This window comes from Eulemur rufifrons, chromosome 5 (genome assembly GCF_041146395.1).
Source record: "Eulemur rufifrons isolate Redbay chromosome 5, OSU_ERuf_1, whole genome shotgun sequence".
In the NCBI taxonomy this organism is placed as follows: Eukaryota; Metazoa; Chordata; class Mammalia; order Primates; family Lemuridae; genus Eulemur; species Eulemur rufifrons.
In genome coordinates, this window is record NC_090987.1 from 41,978,314 (window position 1) to 41,996,606 (window position 18,293).

General features: G+C 38.6%; 1 protein-coding gene across 1 annotated transcript in view; it reads right to left on the bottom strand.

Moving 5' to 3' along the window:
- GREB1L (GREB1 like retinoic acid receptor coactivator) overlaps positions 1–18,293 on the bottom strand; it is a 229,932-nt gene that overhangs the window by 35,778 nt on the left and 175,861 nt on the right. Inside the window, exons 17-18 of the mRNA XM_069468527.1 lie at positions 5,299–5,479; positions 2,995–3,187 (exon numbers count right to left, since the gene is read on the bottom strand). Of these exons, the coding sequence (XP_069324628.1) occupies positions 2,995–3,187; positions 5,299–5,479 (374 nt within the window). The remainder of the gene's footprint in view (positions 1–2,994; positions 3,188–5,298; positions 5,480–18,293) is intronic.

Genomic DNA, 18,293 nt, shown 5'->3' on the forward strand with positions numbered 1-18,293 from the left:
ATTACTTGGACTTAGCCTCTAGATTGAATGAACTGCCTTAAAATGCAGCCTCTCAGTAGTTACTAAAGCTAAACATATGTGCACCCGATGACCCAGAAATTTCACTCCCAGATACAGACCCAACAGAAACACATACACATTTACTAAAGGATATGCCAGCCAGCATGTTATAGCTGCACTATTTGAAATAAATGAAATAGGAAGCATAAATGAACGGTGGTAGAGTCACACGATGTTTTAGACACACACACACACACACACACACACACACAGCAATAAGAATGAATGTTTTATGACTCATGCAAAATATAGACAAATCTCACAAACATACTGTGGAGCCCAGGAAGCCAGATACAACAGAGTGCATATTGCATGATTCCATTTACATAGGGTCAAAACTGGGCAGCACAACCAACCCAGGGTATAGGAAGCCAGAACAGTGTTACCCTTGGGGCCAGGAGGGGTGCCTGGAAGAGACACAGGACTTCTGAGGTGGTGGCAATGTTCTGTTTCTTTCAGTGCTGGTCCCATGGGTGTATTCCATTTGTGAAAATTTATCCAGCTGTGTATTTACATTGTTAATATTTTAAAAAAAGAAATATGTATATTCTAATAATACTATACCCTTGCTACAAAATCCTTAATGCCTGTGTAATAACTGTAAACTTTGCCAGCTGGACTCAAAGCCTCGTATGATGTATATTACCAGGTTTCTTTTGCATCCTACTATGTATTCTCTATAAAATGCCCACTGTTTCCTCCACTGTGCCCCTGCCCACGCTGTCTGCTGCCAGGAGCGCCTGCTCCCACCCCCAGTCTCTCTCTGCCCCGTCTTCTTCTCTGTCCACCATCATCCTCAGTGCTCCCTTCTCCAGGTAGCTTTTCCTGGTCCTCCCAAATGGATGTGACTTCTCCCTCATTTCAACCCCAGAGCATTTTGATTTTCTGACATTGTCTTATTCTACTTTGGATAATAGTGACTTAGGTATGTACTTTGCTTTTTCCTCCAAACTATCAGTTTTCTGTGTGTTCTTTGAAAGATCCAACACAAGCCCACAAGTGCTCAGTAATTTTTTTTTAATTGAATTACTTTGCTTTTTCCAATTATTCCTCCTGAAGGACATTGGCTTCAGGATAACTAAAGGAGACTAATTGTTAGGAGCTTCTCCCCTACACACAGAAAGTTGTTGTCGTAAATCAGGTGTAGCATTTTTTTCCTTTTCTCTATGTTGATCTCAATTTTGTAGGGATGATTTTTAAAAACCTTTAACTCTGGGAGAGTATAATATCTTCCCATCCATCAGTTATTTTGGATAAATCCCTGGTAACATATCTTTAAGCCATGAGCACTTCACTAGATATCTCTAAGATAAGAATCTTTTTAGAAATATAATCACAATACCATTATTAAATCTAAAAACTTATCCATAATCATAGAATGACTTTTCAGGAAAATTGTTTGAAGCCTGTTTCTCTATTACTTCATGTCAGGAGAAAATAAAGGGCAAAGTTATTAGTAATTCTTCCTGTCACTGGAGTGTGATCCCTTCTACAAAAAACTGGACAAATTAGGATAGTTCTCCTTCCACCTCAACAGTATAGTGAAACTTAACATTTAATGGAAAACTGTCTGTTAGATTAAAAAAATTATTATTCTTTCCATTTGTTCTATTGGGAATCCCATTCTGTGTCAGAGCAACCCAGCAGCTACTTGGGCAGCCCACAGACTCACCTTGTACTTTAGTGTCAAAGGAACTGGGGCACCTGTTATCTCACCCCGAATTTGACCTCCCAATGAATGGATGGAGCTGGCATGGGGAAGATACCAAGAAAGCAAAAGCTCAGAGCAATCTCTAGTGATAGTGAACATATTGAGATAGTTCTCATAAGGGAGGGATTGTTGATACCAACACCATTCAAGGACCTTAGCTTGCTGACTGCAAAGAACAAACCAGTGCTTGAAGATAAGAGCTCAAAGTAAGGGGAAACTTACCTAATTCATGACAGAATGAAATGCACTGGGTTGATAAATGTATGTTAGTCTTATGTAAGACATTTCTGGTATTTTTAATTTAAACATGTTTATTTTTATTTATTTTTGGGACAGGGTCTCACTGTGTTGTCCAGTCTGGAGTGCAGTGGTTTGATCACAGCTCACTGCAGCCTCCAATTCCTGGGCTTAAGCAATCTTCCTATCTTAGCCTCCCAAGTAGCTGGGACTACAGGCATAGGTCACCATGCTTAGCTAATTTGTCTATTCTTTTTTTTTTTTTTTTTAGAGATAGAGTCTTGCTATGTTGTCCAGGCTGGTCTCCAACTCCTAGGCTCAAGTGATCCTCCCAAAGTGTTGGGATTACAGGCATGAGCTATTGTGTCTAGCCCAATGTGTTTTATTTGTATTTTATTATTTTATTTTATTTTATCTTAATTTTATTATTTTATGACAGGGTCTTGCTCTGTTGCCCAGGCTAGAGTGCAGTGGTGTCATCATAGCTCACTGCAACCTCAGATTCCTGTGCTCATGTGATCCTCCTGCCTCAGCATTCCAAGTAGCTGGGACTACAGGTGCACACCACCATGCCTGGCTAATTTTTCTATGTTTTGTAGAGACAGGGTCTTATTCTTGCTCAGGCTGATCTTGAACTCCTGGCCTCAGGCAATCTTACTGTCTCAGCCTCCCAGAGTGTTAGTATTACAGGCATGAGCCACTATGCCCGGCCATATTTTTAAATAGCCAATGTGTTCAATATTTTTAAATGAAAGATCCTTTGCTTAATGGCTAATCTTCTATTATTTTTATGAAACTCTTTTTTCCTTTTTTTTTTTTTTTTTGGTAGTATATTTAGCATACATTTTGTAGGCTGTAGAAAATATTTTTCAGGATAGATGTAGAACTCTTGGGACTATGGGTCTTAAGCCATGACCATATTTTGTTACAAGGTCCCTGGGGAACTGGGAACGTGACCTGTGTCAGAGAGCAGGCGAGAGACTCACCAGAGTGTCCAGCTGGATCCAGTGAACCTCGTTGCCGGAGCTTATTCGGGACTGTTGGGTCTGTAGTGTGTATGGGAAGGAGCTAACCTGGAGCACCAGGAGGTTGAAAGCTTCTAGAACTTCTCTGCAATTAATGACTCTATCAGCCAATCCATGACTGGGTTCACCATGTGACAAAGAGCCTGAAATGACACTGTGGAAATATGGAAAGTCATGTTAATACCTCCTTACTTAGATAATTAGATGCAGAATCAGACACCAACTTGGGGATAATGTCTTAGTTCTTATTTTTTTAGTCCTTTTAAGTTAGGATGTCTTAGTCCTTACTTTTCTAGCTCTTTTAAGTTGGAAGCAGGAGTAGAAACAACCAAAATTTGATTTAGACATGAAAAAAATTATGCTCCTTCTATTCAAACAGATTTCAGGTATGTGTAAATATAATATTTTATATATATGTATATATATACACACTTTTTTTCCCCTTTTCAGTTTTTCTCTAATACCTCAAAGTGGAAACTCAGTTATCCAGGCCAAGGATATCTAAATCTGCAATTGAGATGGATCACTTTACAATCAGGCGTCACTCAAAGACAAGGAAACATTCTGAGAAATACACCCTGAGGTGATTTTGTCATTGTGGGAACATCACAGAGTACACGCACACAAACCTAGACGGCATAGCCTCCTGCTCCTGGGCTACAAACCTGTACAGCATGTTATTGTCCTGAATACTTCAGGCAATTGTAACACAATGGTAAGTATTTGTGTATCTAAAACATATCTAAATATAGAAAAGGTACAGTAAAAATACGGTAATATAGTAATAATCTTTTTATTCTTTTATGGTATTATAATCTTAAGGGACCACTGTCATATATGTGGTCCGTTGTTAACCCCGATGTTAAGCAGCACATGACTGTACTTTGAAAATCACCTGAATGAAGGAGCTTCTCTATGAGAACATGATGTTTTTAAACCTTGCAGTGATACAGAGAGGCAAGGTCTCCCCACTGTGTTACACTACTCTCCTCCTTCCCTGGGGCTGCCAGGCTGTGAGGAGGGCCGAGGAGGCCTCCCACACCACTCCCTGACCGAGACTTTCACCTCTGAACCTTTCTCAGTTCTGTTCAATTTGGATGTACCAGGTTGCCACGCAGCCTCAAAACCACATATATGTACATTTTTTTTGTCAAGGAAATAATCTTGTTGCACTGGAGAATTAAATACAGAGAGATCCAACATGTATCCTGAGAAATAGTACCCCAAGCTTTCAAAGACGAATTGTCTAAGGTCAGTGAGCTATTTCTGCTCATAGAACACTAGCAATAACTGAACAGATGTAGGAAAAATTTCCTTTCCCTCCCTCCCTTTCTCCCTTTCCTCCTCCTTCGAAATCTAACAAGTTATGCATGATCTCATTTACACCTGTGTATGGCTCTAGCTTTCAGATTGTCAAGTATCAAACATATGCTGGCTTGTGAACAAGTGCTTCTGTAATTCTGACATTCCTACCACAAGCCAAAAAACTTCCAGATTCCCAAGTTCAGTGTCTCCTGGAGAGAAGAAAGTCTATAAATGCTTGACGATACCTGAAATTTCTCTCCCACCTACATGGTGAGGACAAACCATGATATATAATACTCGATAACTGTCCCCTCCCCCCGCTTTAACCTTTTTTTAGTCCACAGGAGCAAAGATACACCCTACCAGATAATTCCTATAATTTGATCTACAAGCAAAAGGGTTTCCACCATTCCATGTTTACGGTTCCACATTCACTGTTCTTTCGTTAGTAAGTTCACCCAAGAAATATGATATACTCTCTTGTTTAAACTGGGAAACTGGAGAAGGTTTCAGATCTGCTCTCAGATCACTGAAACGGCATCTCTACTGTTTTTAAAAGTGAGAAGGAAGAGAAAAAGGGAAGGAGGAGGAGAAATGGCAAGAGAGAAAGGAAGAGAAGCAAAGGAAACAGAAAAGAAGTGGGGAGGAGGTAGAAGGGGAAGCCGGCCTCCCTTTTGGGAGCTCATTCATCTCAACTTCCTTTCTCTGAAGCAGCTGGGGTCCACACTGCTCTTAAGACAGTATTTTTTAGCAGGAATTTCTAAAGTCATCCACAGTACAGCTGAATGAAACCAACATTATGTCATTAAGAAAAGGTGAGGAAGCAAGAAAAGGGAAGGAAAAAGTTACCAGTAAGAAGACGCCAAATGTTAGGGTATCATATCACCTTTAAAATATTTCATTATGTAACGACTACTTCAATAAAAGAAATACTGTATTTGCTCACTCTGAAGCAATCACCTCGTTAGTTCCACGTGGGAGTTGTCATGAACTAGCACAAACAGCGTGTATGGGTTCTGTTTCACCCTCCTCATAAAAACTTCAAACTTGGTTTGAATCTCATTGTCCAAGCGAACGACATATTTCTCTGCTCTCTGATGAGCCGTCCCATTCTCCTCCAGACCCAAGTCCACAAGGACACCTGCCAAGAAGAAAAAAAGAGATCATTTTTTTTTTACACACACGCACACACACACGAGATAAACTTAAGTTGTCAGCTGATACTGGCTACTAACTGTATAAAGAGATTTATAGAGCAGTTATTTTTTCCTTTTCATATTCCCCACCACAGTTTTGAGGAGGGAATAACAGATATCCTTTTCTTTATAACACCCCACCCACTTCCCATACCTGACACAAATAACAACTGGGAACTTTCTGATACATGAAGTAAAAGCAGTTGAATATATGAGACATCTGTTTAATTAGGCCACTTAGAAAAAATTAAGCTTTGGGCTACAGCTCTGGACTAAATTAATATAAGCACAAGCCTTCCTTACCCCAAGTTTAGCAACAAAATGCATATAAGAAAACATATTGAAGAAAAAAAAATATAGTATGATGTCCAAAGATACCACATTAGATTGTGAGCTTTTTAAGGTAGTGTTTTAGTCATCTTTATACAGTGACAGTATTACACAGTATCTAGAGTATGGGAAATCCTCAATGAATGTTGGATTTATGTACAAAATTAATAAAGTGAATTATTTATGATGGCTATAGTCTCAAAATGTTAGAAACTGTGGAATTTTAGTACTGTGTTATCTCTGTCTATAATAAAATTGCTTCTACATACAGACACAAAAGAAAAAAGGAAAAATGTTTTACCATATGAAAAATTCTTTGTACCAGAAAAGGTGGACAGAAAGGTAATTTTGCTTTTAACACTTTTAATTAGGAACCTTTACACAGAGGTTGTTTTCAATTTTCACCCAAATATAGTCAAATTTTGTTGTGAATATTTCCAAGAACAATGAATTAGACATTTAATTTGGCAGTATTGTGATGTTTTGGAAAGTGGATTGCCTGTAAAATGGTAGGTCTACTTGTATCTGTTTAAGGTATCTCCATATTGCTTTCCACAGAGGTTGCACTAGTTTGCAGTCCCACCAGCAGTGTATGAGTGTTCCTGTCCCTCCACATCCACGTCAACATTTATTGTTTTGGGGCTTTTTGATAAAGGCCATTCTCACTGGAGTTAAGTGATATCTCACTGTGGTTTTGATTTGCATTTCCCTGATGATTAGAGATGTGGAACATTTTTTCATATCTTTTTTGGCCATTCTTTTGTCTTCTTTTGAAAAATTTCTATTCATGTCCTTTGCCCACTTTTTGATAGGGTTGTTTGATTTTTTTCTTGCTGATTTTCCTGAGTTCTAAATAGATTCTAGTTATCAGTCCTTTATCAGATGTGTAGCCTACGAAAATTTTTTCCCATTCTGTAGGTTGTGTTTGCTCTCATAACAGTTTCTCTGGCTGTGCAGAAGCCTTTTAATTTAATCAGGTCCCATTTATTTATTTATTTTTGTTGTTGCTGTGATTGCCTTTGGGGTCTTCTTCATAAATTCTTTTCCTAGGCCAATGTCTGTAAGAGTTTTTTCCCACATTTTCTTCTAGAATTCTAACAGTTTTGCACCTTAAGTCTGTTATCCACCGTGATTTGATTTTTGTGAGAGGTGAAAGGTGTGGGTCCTGTTTCAGTCGTCTACATGTGGCTATCCAGTTTTCCCAGCACCATTTATTGAATAAGGATTCTTTTCCCCAGAGTATGTTTTTGTCTGCTTTGTCAAAGATTAGATGGCTATATGAGGATGGTTTTATGTCTGGATTCTCAGTTCTGTTCCACTGGTCTGTGTCCCTGTTCTTATGCCAATACCAAGCTGATTTAATAACCACAGCCTTGTAGTATAGTTTAAAGTCTGGTAAAGTAATACCTCCCATTTTGTTCTTGTTGCATAAAATTGCTTTTCCTAAATGGGGTCTTCTCTGGTTCCATACAAAACGTAAACTTGTTTTTTCTATATCTGTGAAAAATGATGTTGGTAATTTAGTAGGGATTGCATTGAATCTGTAGATCACTTTGGGCAGTATAGACATTTTAATAATGTTGATTCTTCCGATCCATGAGCATGGTATGCTTTTCCACCTGTTTACGTGCTCTGCAATTTCCTTCCTCAGTGTTTCATAGTTCTCCCTGTTAGAGGTCTTTTACCTCCTTAGTTAAATATATTCCTAGGTACTTTAAATACCATTTTTCAATAAAAGGAATTAGGTTTTCTTGAAAAAGAGGTTAATCCCAGGGTTGAGGCAGGGAAATAAAAAATAACCCTAGGATGTCTTATAGTTCCAGAAAGTAAGGAAGTAGCATGTGAAAAAGGATATGTTAAAAAAAACACGAGGCTGCCTAAGGAGTATCCAATGGCCAAAGCTGGAAAATTTGAGCAGAAAGATAAATAATCATAGTGTTGGAAAAACCCATAGAATAAAATAAGAATCCATGAACTGTATTTATAAATAAATAAATGCATATACACATAAGAAGTAGCAGCTTTTCCCTATGAAATTCAATTAATAAATTCCTACTGGTAGTAAAGGGAGGAAAAATGATAGAAATGCAAAATCACCATTTTGCAAATACCACAATAAATTGCAGGCAAGATCCGGTGATGGATGCTAAAATTAGTGGTTGAAAGTTTGAGGAGAAACAGGATATTAGCAAAGCTCAAAATATTTTCACAAGATTTTTTATCAGTTACAAAGAGGAAAACAGTAAATTTACAATGGAGAAACCTGCAGATACACCTTAATCAGGTGTTCAAGGTTAACAGCACCAATATTAACACATTCCAACATCATGTACTTCCTGACACGATGCACTGTGAACACAATATCATTTTTGTGGTTTTCGTGCCCCAAATACAAAACCTCAATCTAATTGTGAGAAAACATCAAACATTCCCAAATTAAGAAGTGTTATTCAAAACAACTGACTGACTAGTATTCACTTAAGGACATGAACAACAAGGACTGAAGAAATGTTACAGATTGGAGGAGCTGAAGAGGACATAACTGAATGCAATGTGGGACCCTGGATTGGAACCTGGAACAAGAAATTGACATTATGAGAAAGACTGGTGAGGTCTGCTGTTAGTTGAAAGTATCCTTTCAGCACTGATTTCCTGCTCTGATAATTACACTATGGTTATATAAGCTGTTAACTTTCAGAGAAGCTGGGTGACAGGTATAGTGAACTCTCTACTATTTTTAACAGCTTTATTGAGAAATGTATGTGCTCACACATAAGTCACCCATTTATAGTGTACAATTCAATAGCTTTTAGCATAGTCACAGTGTTGGACAACAACCAGCATAATCAATTTTAGAACATTTTCATCACTTCCAAATGAAACTCCATACCCTTTAACCATCACCCCTCAGTCTCCCCTCTGCCTCTCATCCCTAGCCAATCACAATCTACTTTCTGTCTCTATAAATTTGCTTATCCTGGACATTTCATATAAGTAGAGTCATACACGATGCAGTCTTGTGTGATTGGCTTCTTTCACTTGGAATAATGTTTTCAGGTGTCATCCATATTGTAGCATGTATCAATTCTTCATTTCTTTTTATTGCTAATATTTCATTGTATGGATACACCAGAATTTACTTATCCATTCATCAGCTGATAGACATTTGAATTATACCACTTTGGGGCTATTATGAATAATGCTTCTATGAACATTTGCATATAGGTTTTTATGTGCACACGTTTTCACTTCTCACTCATTTCATACCTTGGAGTGAAATTGCCGGATCATATGGTAACTCCATGTTTAATCATTTGAGCAACTGCCAAACTGTTTTCTGAAGTGGCTGCAGCATTTTATATTCCCACCAGCAGCGTATGAGGTTCCAATTTCTCTACACATTCAACAATTGTTATTACCTGTCCTTTTGATTATAGCCATCCTAGTAGGCTGTGTAGCAATATCTCATTGTGGTTTTGATTTGCATTTCTCCAATGGCTAATATTGTTGCACATCTTTTCATGTGTTTACTGGCTATTCATATATATCCTTTGGATAAATGCCTATTCGGATCCTTCACCCATATCTATTTGTCTTTTTATTATTGAGTTGTCATAGGTCTTTAAATATTGTCGATATAGTCTTTTATCAGACATATAATTTCCAAACAGTTTCTCCCATTCTGTGGATTGTCTTTGCACTTTCTTGATGGTGTCCTTTAAAGCACAAATATTTTTAATTTTGATGATGTCCAGTTTATCTATTTATAAAAGTTTGTGCTTTTGGTGTCATATCTAATAAATAATTAATGATTAATCCAAGATCACAAAGATTTACACCTGTTTTCACCTAAGAAGTTTACAGTTTTAGCTCTCACATTTAGGTCTTTGACACATTTTATTTTTTGTATGTGAGGGTAAGGGTCCAACTTCATTCTTTTGCATGTGGATATCCAATTATCTCAGCACCATTTGTTGAAGAGTATTCTTTCTCCGTTAAATTATCTTGGTACCTTGGTCAAAATTCAATTGTGAATAGAAAGGTTTATTTCTGGACTCTCAATTCTATCTTGTTGATCTTTATGTCTGTCCTATGTCAGTACCACACTGTCTTGATTACTGTAGCTTATGTAGCTTCTGTTACTTAAAAGGGGGAAGTGAGAGTCCTGCAACTTTGTTCCTCTTTTGAAATATTGTTTGGGTATTCTGGGTCCCTCAAATTTCCATATGAATTTTAGGATCAGCTTGTCAGTGTCTTCAAAGAAGCTAGCTGGGATTTTGGTAGGAAATGCATTGCATCTGTAGATCAATTTGGGGGAATATTGCCCTCTTAAAAATATTAATGTCTTCTAATTCATGACCATGGATGTCATTTCACTTATTTAGGTCTTCTTTAATTTCTTGCAGCAATGTTTTATATTAATAATTTCAGAGTATAAGGTTTGTACTTTTGTCAAATTTATTCCTACATATTTTATTGTTTTTGATGCTATTATAAATATAATTGTTTTTTTAATTTCATTTTTGGATCCCTTGTGCTAGTTTTGTGGCTTTTCTGTGTGCCTAAAATTAATTTAAAATAAAAAATTTTAAAAGAGGCATGACTATATCAAATATCTGCAACTGAAGCACATATATTGCAGGTGGGGGTATAAATATAACCATGTTGGAAAAAACTTTAGCATTATTTGGCAAAGTTAAAAATGTACATAACCTGTGCGCCAATAATTCTATTCTCAGAGAAACTTTTATACATGTGTACCAGCACTGTTTGAAAGAGTTAAAAAACTAGAAACATTTCAAATGTCCATCAGTGGTAGAATCGATTTTTTTTAAAATGTGTGATATATTCATATAAGAGAATACTAAAAAGCACTGAAATGAATGAATTACAGCTACACACAGTGGGATCAATTTCAGGATGTAATGTTGAGGATAAAAAGTAAATCACAGGAGAATACAGAGTGTGGTTCCACTTACAGAAAGGTTTAAAGTATGTGAAATTAAGCAGTATACTGTTTAGGAGTTAAAGCATTATGGTAAAACTATAAATAAAAGCAAGGGGGCTGGGTGCGGTGGCTCACGCCTGTAACCCTAGCACTCTGGGAGGCTGAGGCAGGAGGATCACTTGAAGTCAGGAGTTCAAGACCAGCCTGAGCAAGAGCGAGACCCTGCCTCTACTAAAAATAGAAAAAATTACCCAGGCGTGGTGGTGTGTGCCTGAAGTCCTAGCTACAGGAGGCTGAGGCAAGAGGATTGCTTGAGCCCAGGAGTTTGTAGTGAGCCAGGCTGATGCCATGGCACTCTACCCCAGGGGACAGAATGAGACTCTGTCTCAAAAACAAAAAAACCAAAAAACCCAAAACCAACAAGGGACTGATAACCACAAAAGTGGGATAATGGTAACTGTGAAAGGGGAGGCACATTGGCATCAAGGAGGCACACCAGAGTCTTCAGTGTTCCTTAGTTTGCTGAGTAATGAATGTTCCTTCTATTGTGATTTTTTAATACCTTTTAAAAATTGTACAAATTTGATCTATTCAATAATTAATTTAAAGTTTCTTAAAAAGGAATGCAAATATCTATCCAGGTTTTAAAACCTAGTTGAAGATAATAATAACTATACTAAATTCTATCTGATGGATAGATAAATCAGCAATGAACAGCAACTACTTTCCCTTCACTTCCTATTTTGAATATTACAGAAATTGAAAGATTAGTGCAATAAATACCTGTGTATCCTTCATTGAGATTAACCATCTGGTAATATTCTGCTTCATTTGCTTTTTTTTAAAATTACTTTTTATTGCTGTTGTTTTTGCTACATAATTTGGAAATAAGTAACATATACGATAATATTTACCCCTAAATCCTTCATTATTTATTTCCCAAGAATAAAGGCATTCTCCTACATAACTACAATATCATTGTTGCAGCTAAGGAATTAACCTAACATCAGGATAATACTCTCTAATACACAGTCCATAAATTTCAGTAATTATCTCAAAACTGTGTTTTTTATTTTTTATTTTTAGGTCGAGAATCCAATCAAGAATTAAGGTGGGGCTTGGGAGCTGGGGAGACTGGGCAAATTTTGGTTAAAGGACATAAAATTTCAGTTAGGAGGAATAAGTTCAGGGGACCTATTGTACAACATGGTGACTACAGTTAACAACAATGTGTTTCATGCTTGAAAATTGCTGAGAGTAGATTTTAAATTAACATTAGCTTGATTTAGCCCATTCCACAATGTTTATGTATATCAAAACATCATGTTGTATATCAAAATATGTATAATTTTTATTTGTCATTTTAAAAATAAATAATAGAAAGAGTTAAGCATTACACTGGGCTGTCATTTTTCTTTATTCTCCATAATTAAAACAAAACAGCAAAACAGCCTCCCTGGCTTTTCTTTTTTTTTTTCTTTGTGGTCTTTCATGACATTGCTATTTTTAAAAATTCAGGCTAATTGTTTTGTAGAATGCCACACCATGTGGATTTGTCTGGAAGCTTCCTTGTGATCAGGTTAAACCTTTTTGGCAATTATACCACATAGGTGACATCATGTAATTCCCTTTGCACATAGTATCAATTTGTTCCATAGCTAGAGTTGCCAAAGTTTGATTACTTGGTTGTGGCAATGTCTACTGCCAGATCTCTCCCTTGCAGAGATACTTTTTCCTCTTTGTAATTTTTGTGGAATGATAATTGGAGATTGTGACTGTCTGACATTTTACCCAATGGTTTTAGTATCCATTGATGATCTTTGTCAGAACCAATAATTTTACTGGTAGTACAAAATAGGGATTTTCTAATTCTATAATTTTTCCTACATTTATTAACTGGTATTCTTCTGTAGAGAAGGGCTTTCCTCCCATCCCTCACTTCTCCTGCCCGTTTTATTTTTTAGTATTACCCTGGGCTTACGGGATTTTTAAAAAATTTTAGTAGATTGCAATCCATTGCTATCATTTCTTTTGATGCTCAAAATTTTCAAATTTGGCCAATAAAATCATCTTCAAGCACACTGCTATGTTCTTTTGACATGTCCCCATCAATCTTTGAGTACTTTCTCACTCTCTGGCACAACGAAATATTCCAGACTCTTCCCACCTCAGAGCTGGGACAGTAGGAACAGTGTTTAGAAGCCAAGATCTAGATGCTCAGTGTGCTGATACTGGGATGTCACTGTTTGTAAGACCTTTCAGTGGACAGAGCTAGAGAATATTTTTAATTTTTTTCTAATTATGAATTAATACTTATATCTCCAATTTAAAAACAAAAAAAAATCCTTGTTTCCCATTCCCATTTGAGATTCCTTTCTTTCCTGGGAGAACCCTGGTTTCAACCACATTAAAATATTTACTTATCTGCTCTCTCCTATGATAATGCAAAATAGTTTTTAAATTGTCAGTAACACTCCCCACAAGCATACTAATTATACTCAGGATTTCTTTGAAATCTTTTTGCTCTTAGGATATATCACCCTGAGAGTGTACAGTATGAAAATGTGTTCAAAGATTACTTGAGTTAATTATTTTTGCTGTGTGGTTACGTTATCAAAGTGATATGCAGTTAGGCTCATTTATTTCTGTTTGTATTCAATTTTAAGTTTGCTTTCCCCCATCATTTTAATTTTTTTTTTTTTTTTTTTTTTTTTTTTTTTTTTTTTGAGACAGAGTCTCACTCTGTTGCCCAGGCTAGAGTGCCATGGCGTCAGCCTAGCTCACAGCAACCTCAAACTCCTGGGCTCAAGCAGTCCTACTGCCTCAGCCTCCCGAGTACCTGGGACTACAGGCATGCACCACCATGCCCAGCTAATTTTTTCTATATATATATTTTAGTTGGCCAGATAATTTCTTTCTATTTTTAGTAGAGACGGGTTCTCATTCTTGCTCAGGCTGGTCTCGAACTCCTGAGCTCAAACAATCCGCCCGCCTCAGCCTCCCAGAGTGCTAGGATTACAGGCGTGAGCCACCGCACTCAGCCGCCATCATTTTAATTTAATTTTTAAATATGTAAATTATTTAAGGATCAAAAGTCAAAACTATATAAAAAGTTATACTCATCCCATACCTATCTCTTCTACCCCACATAGATAAACTTTTTCATTAGTTTCTGACTCAGCCTTCATGCTTTGTTTTTTCAAAGCTAAGCAGAGAGGCATAGAATCTGAAAATGTCAGAAGTGCTGAGAAATGGCCGGTCTAGGAAAGGTCACTTTTGTTCTGTTTTCTTAATAATGTAACTTGCTTTTTCACAGTTCTATAGGATTAAATAAAAGTTTATTTTCCAGTAAAGTATGAGCAAATTTATCACATTTTTCCAACCCCAAAATAAAAAATGGATATCAGCAGGGCCCCCCTGGGGTACTTACTGATGGAGGTACTAAGAGATTCAAGGCTATGTCTATCTGAAGGCGAAATCTTACTTTTGACATAAGTGGGAACTTAAAAGAGGCACTAGTAATTCCTGTTTAATGGCATTTTACAACTCATCAAGCTCCAGAACAGAGCGAGTGTTGGTTGGGAATCACCATGTTCCCAAAAGTTATTAGTCTGAACCTTGGGGAGCTGCCATTAGGGTGGTATCCCAGTCACAAACATCCTCCTCAGAAATACCCAACGCTACAGGCCCCAGAGAGGAGGCTCTTGGAGGGCCAAGGACCACAAGCAGCCAGACTAGAGTCCTACTGAAGGTGACAGAATCCAGATGTGTTTGAGGAAAACTTGCGCCAACTTGTATTCTTCTAGGGGATTCAAAAGAAAAACAACATAATGTTTCTCAGAGGCCATTCCTCTAAAAACTTTAAAGGAGAAGCAGCAATTTTTCTACCATCCAGGGGCCTTGAAGAGGAATAAAACCAAGAACATGAGCACCATGTCTACATTACCTTTTGAGTACCAGTGTCAAAGGCCACAACGGTGAAAAATCTGAGTGGCCAGAACCCATTAATAGAAGGAGCTAATCAGTCTGAATATCAAGCAAAACTGATATTGATCAGAGAACTGATCAATATCAAAATGTCCAAGCATCATTAAAGATGATCCAGTACTCATCTCAATGTCCCTCATATGCCTGTTTACTTGGAGTGAACAATGTATTCTCACTTGTACGTTCTTATCCTTTGAATTTTTTTAATAAAGAATTTGATTTCTAAATTTTTTTATTTCTAGCTCTTCTTATGAAGATGTCCCAATGAAAGATTAAACTACTTTCAGTTTTGTGGTTCATCTTCTGTATGGATTGAATTAATTTTCCTAAAGTTTTGATATGCAAAGAAAAACAAAAACAAAAAACCATTCTAATGCTTAAAAGGATATGAAAATCAAGATAATACTAAATCATTAGAGCATGCTGAGTTTTAAAGCATTATTTTAACAATGGGCATTCCTTCACCCTTGCCATTTCTTTTCAGCAAATAACCTAGGCCTGAAATAGCTGGGTAAAATCCTCCTAATTGCTTTCAGAGCCCATTGAATTAGCAGTTCCTTTGTCTCCTAGTGGCCCAGCCGGCTCCCTTCTGTCCTCCCACTGGGAGAGAATTCTTTAATCTGGGTTTGGTGAGACTTTGTCCAGGTACATGTCACTGTGCTCTAGGTTTGCGTCTAGGAAGGAAACAGTACTAGACCTGTGCAAAAACAGCATTCTAAACACACGCATACAACTCCAGAGCCCTGTGTGACTGACTGACACGCCTACCGCCTACACATTAATTAATTCATGTCTCTACTCATGGCCAAAGTAGATTTCTGGAACATGGTTTTAATAACCAAATTTGTTTTTGCCAGAGGTCTACCGGATCTTAAATATTACTTCTACATCTTCCTGTCAAAATAGATTTGAACTTAAAATTCAATCCTGCTGTGCCGTAGGCAAGACAAATATGTTCCCTAAATATTTTGCTTTCTGGCTGAAGAGAGAGATCATTAATCAACATGCAACTATAACACAGAGTGTGCTGAGAGCCACGACCAGAGAACTACAGGGTGTGAGTGAGCACCACTCACTCGCAGTAGGAGGAAAGCTGGGAAGGGGTGTGCCCTGGAAGCCAGAGGAACTGGAAAGAATGGAGGTCCCCAATGTTGCCAAAAGCTCAGATAGGATAAGAACTGATAAGGTCACTGTTGATACTGATGAAAGTGCTATGCGGGTGGGAGCTAGCTTGCAGGGTGTTGGGGAGTGACTGGGAGATGGGGAGATGGAGGTGGCACTGGACAACTCTCTTGGGAGACAGGGTCTCACTGTGTTGTCCAGTCTGGAGTGCGGTGGTATGATCACAGCTCCCTGCAGCCTCCAATTCCCGGGCTCAAGCAATCCTCCTGCCTCAGCTTCCCAAGTAGTGTCACCGTGCCTAGCTAATTTTTCTTATTTATTGTAGAGATAGGATCTTGCTATATTGTCCAGGCTGGTCTCACGCTCCTAGGCTCAAGTGCTCTTCCCACCTCTTTCTCCCAAAGTGTTCGGATTACAGGCATGAGCCACTGTGCCTGGCCCAATGTGTTTTGGACAACTGTCTTGGTTTGGCAGTGGAGGGAAGAAAGGAGTAGGAGGACCAGGTAGGATTAACAGAGGCTGTGCTGTCTTTGAGAGAGTGTGGTGGGTTAAAACTGGTGGAATGAGCCCCTGGAGAGAAAGAAGTTGAATCAATGTGAGAAAAAATCGGCAGTGCAAGGTCTCTGAGAAAGAGGCTGGGATGGTATCTAGGGTGAGGTGGGAGAGTCAGGCTTAACCAGAGCAGGGCAGCTCCTCCACCGGTCAGGAGGGGAGAGGAAAGACAGAGGCACACACAGTCAAGTTTCTAGATTTGAAAGCAAGAAGTTTTTATCTGAAGTTTTGGGCTTTTTTCCTCCCCGCTTTGGGTGGGGAAAAGGGGAGAAATAGGTAGCATGGTCATTTACTATGAGAGTAGGATGAGGTCTGAAGTTTGGTGAGTGAAGTAGAGTCTGCGATAGCCACTGTGCAGAATAGAGAGAGAACCGACTAAGGAACGAAGAAAAGAATTTATTATGGCATCAGCTGGAAAGGCCGATTCTCTGCCCCCCCTGCCCCAGTATCCAACACGGTGTCCAGTATTCAACAAAGAAGAGATTGTGGTATGAAGTTGGGAACATCTGAATGGATGATTCCAGGATCTAGCAGGATATACTAGGGGACAACAGTGTTTGAGGATGAGGACCTGAGGGTGCTGAGAGCTAGGGGCTGGGCTGGGCTGCTGGGATGTGAGCGGATATGCTCAGTTAGGCTGCACAGAGGAGTCACTGGTCCTCTCTTCCACCTCAGGACAGAGTAGTTTCCCAGGACTTTCTTCCCCAGGATCCTGTTCCCTGCCACCTTTGTCTCTGCCCAATAAATACTGTCTTTTTAATGTTGAAAGTGTTGGTAACGAACAAGGCGGCATAAAGTTGATGAGACCAAGAAAACATGTTTTAGAAAGTGAGAATGTCTTCCACTATCTCTTCAGTTCTGCTCCCAATCTCTACCACTTCGTTAAAACTTCCTGGCCTCCATTGTAATCTACCTATATATCAGCAGACAAATATATCTCTCTGGCACTTTCATAATCATGCATGTGTTGAAGCATCAAATTTGTGTCATTCCCCTAAGCATGATGACACTTCCTTAACTGATACTCCCAGACCGGCTCCCATGTGCTGGGGCTCCCACGAACACCATCCTAAAAGCAGGGAGGGGAAACATCCAGACAGGCACTAACACTTCCGTATTCATCCCACCCACCTTGCATTGAAAGTGGCTTGCATTTTGTTTGCACCAGTACCCTAGTATTCTCTAGTTCGAACTTCAAATTAAAAAAAAAAACACACACACACACTAAAACAACAGCATTGCCTATAGTCTAAAAATGCTCCTCTCCACTGATCGCCCTAGCAGTTACAAATCTACTTTAGGCAACTTAAAGATGTTTAACCCATTTCATTTCTTTTTTTAACCTTAAAATTACTTCCATAACATTTTATTTGTTTTCTTTTTCCCCCCTCCCTCCCGTCTTTCCTTCATTTCTTAATCAGAATGTGAGTTGAGGTATCAGATGCTTCACTTTAGTGCTGGGTCTGCAACAATGTGATGGTTTCTATTTTCATCTTTCTACTTTCAGCCACACACGCGCTTGCCAAGGATGTGCCCTTTCTGCACAGGCTGGCACGTCTCCCTGCCTGGTGCTTTTCCTGGCAGGCTGGCTGCTGACATCTTTCCTTAGGAAAGGAGGCAGCTGGGACCAGGAAGTGGAGGCCGTGGACGTTATTTCTCCTGCTGCCCATCCCTTCCCTCCCTCCATTCAAACATCAGTGAGCACCTGCTGGGGCCGGGCCTGAGAAGGGCACTAAAAGAGGCTCCAGTGTCCTTTCTCCCAAGGTACTGCCCTCCGTGGCCTCAGGCAAACTAAGCTCATGATGAAATGTGAGGAAAGG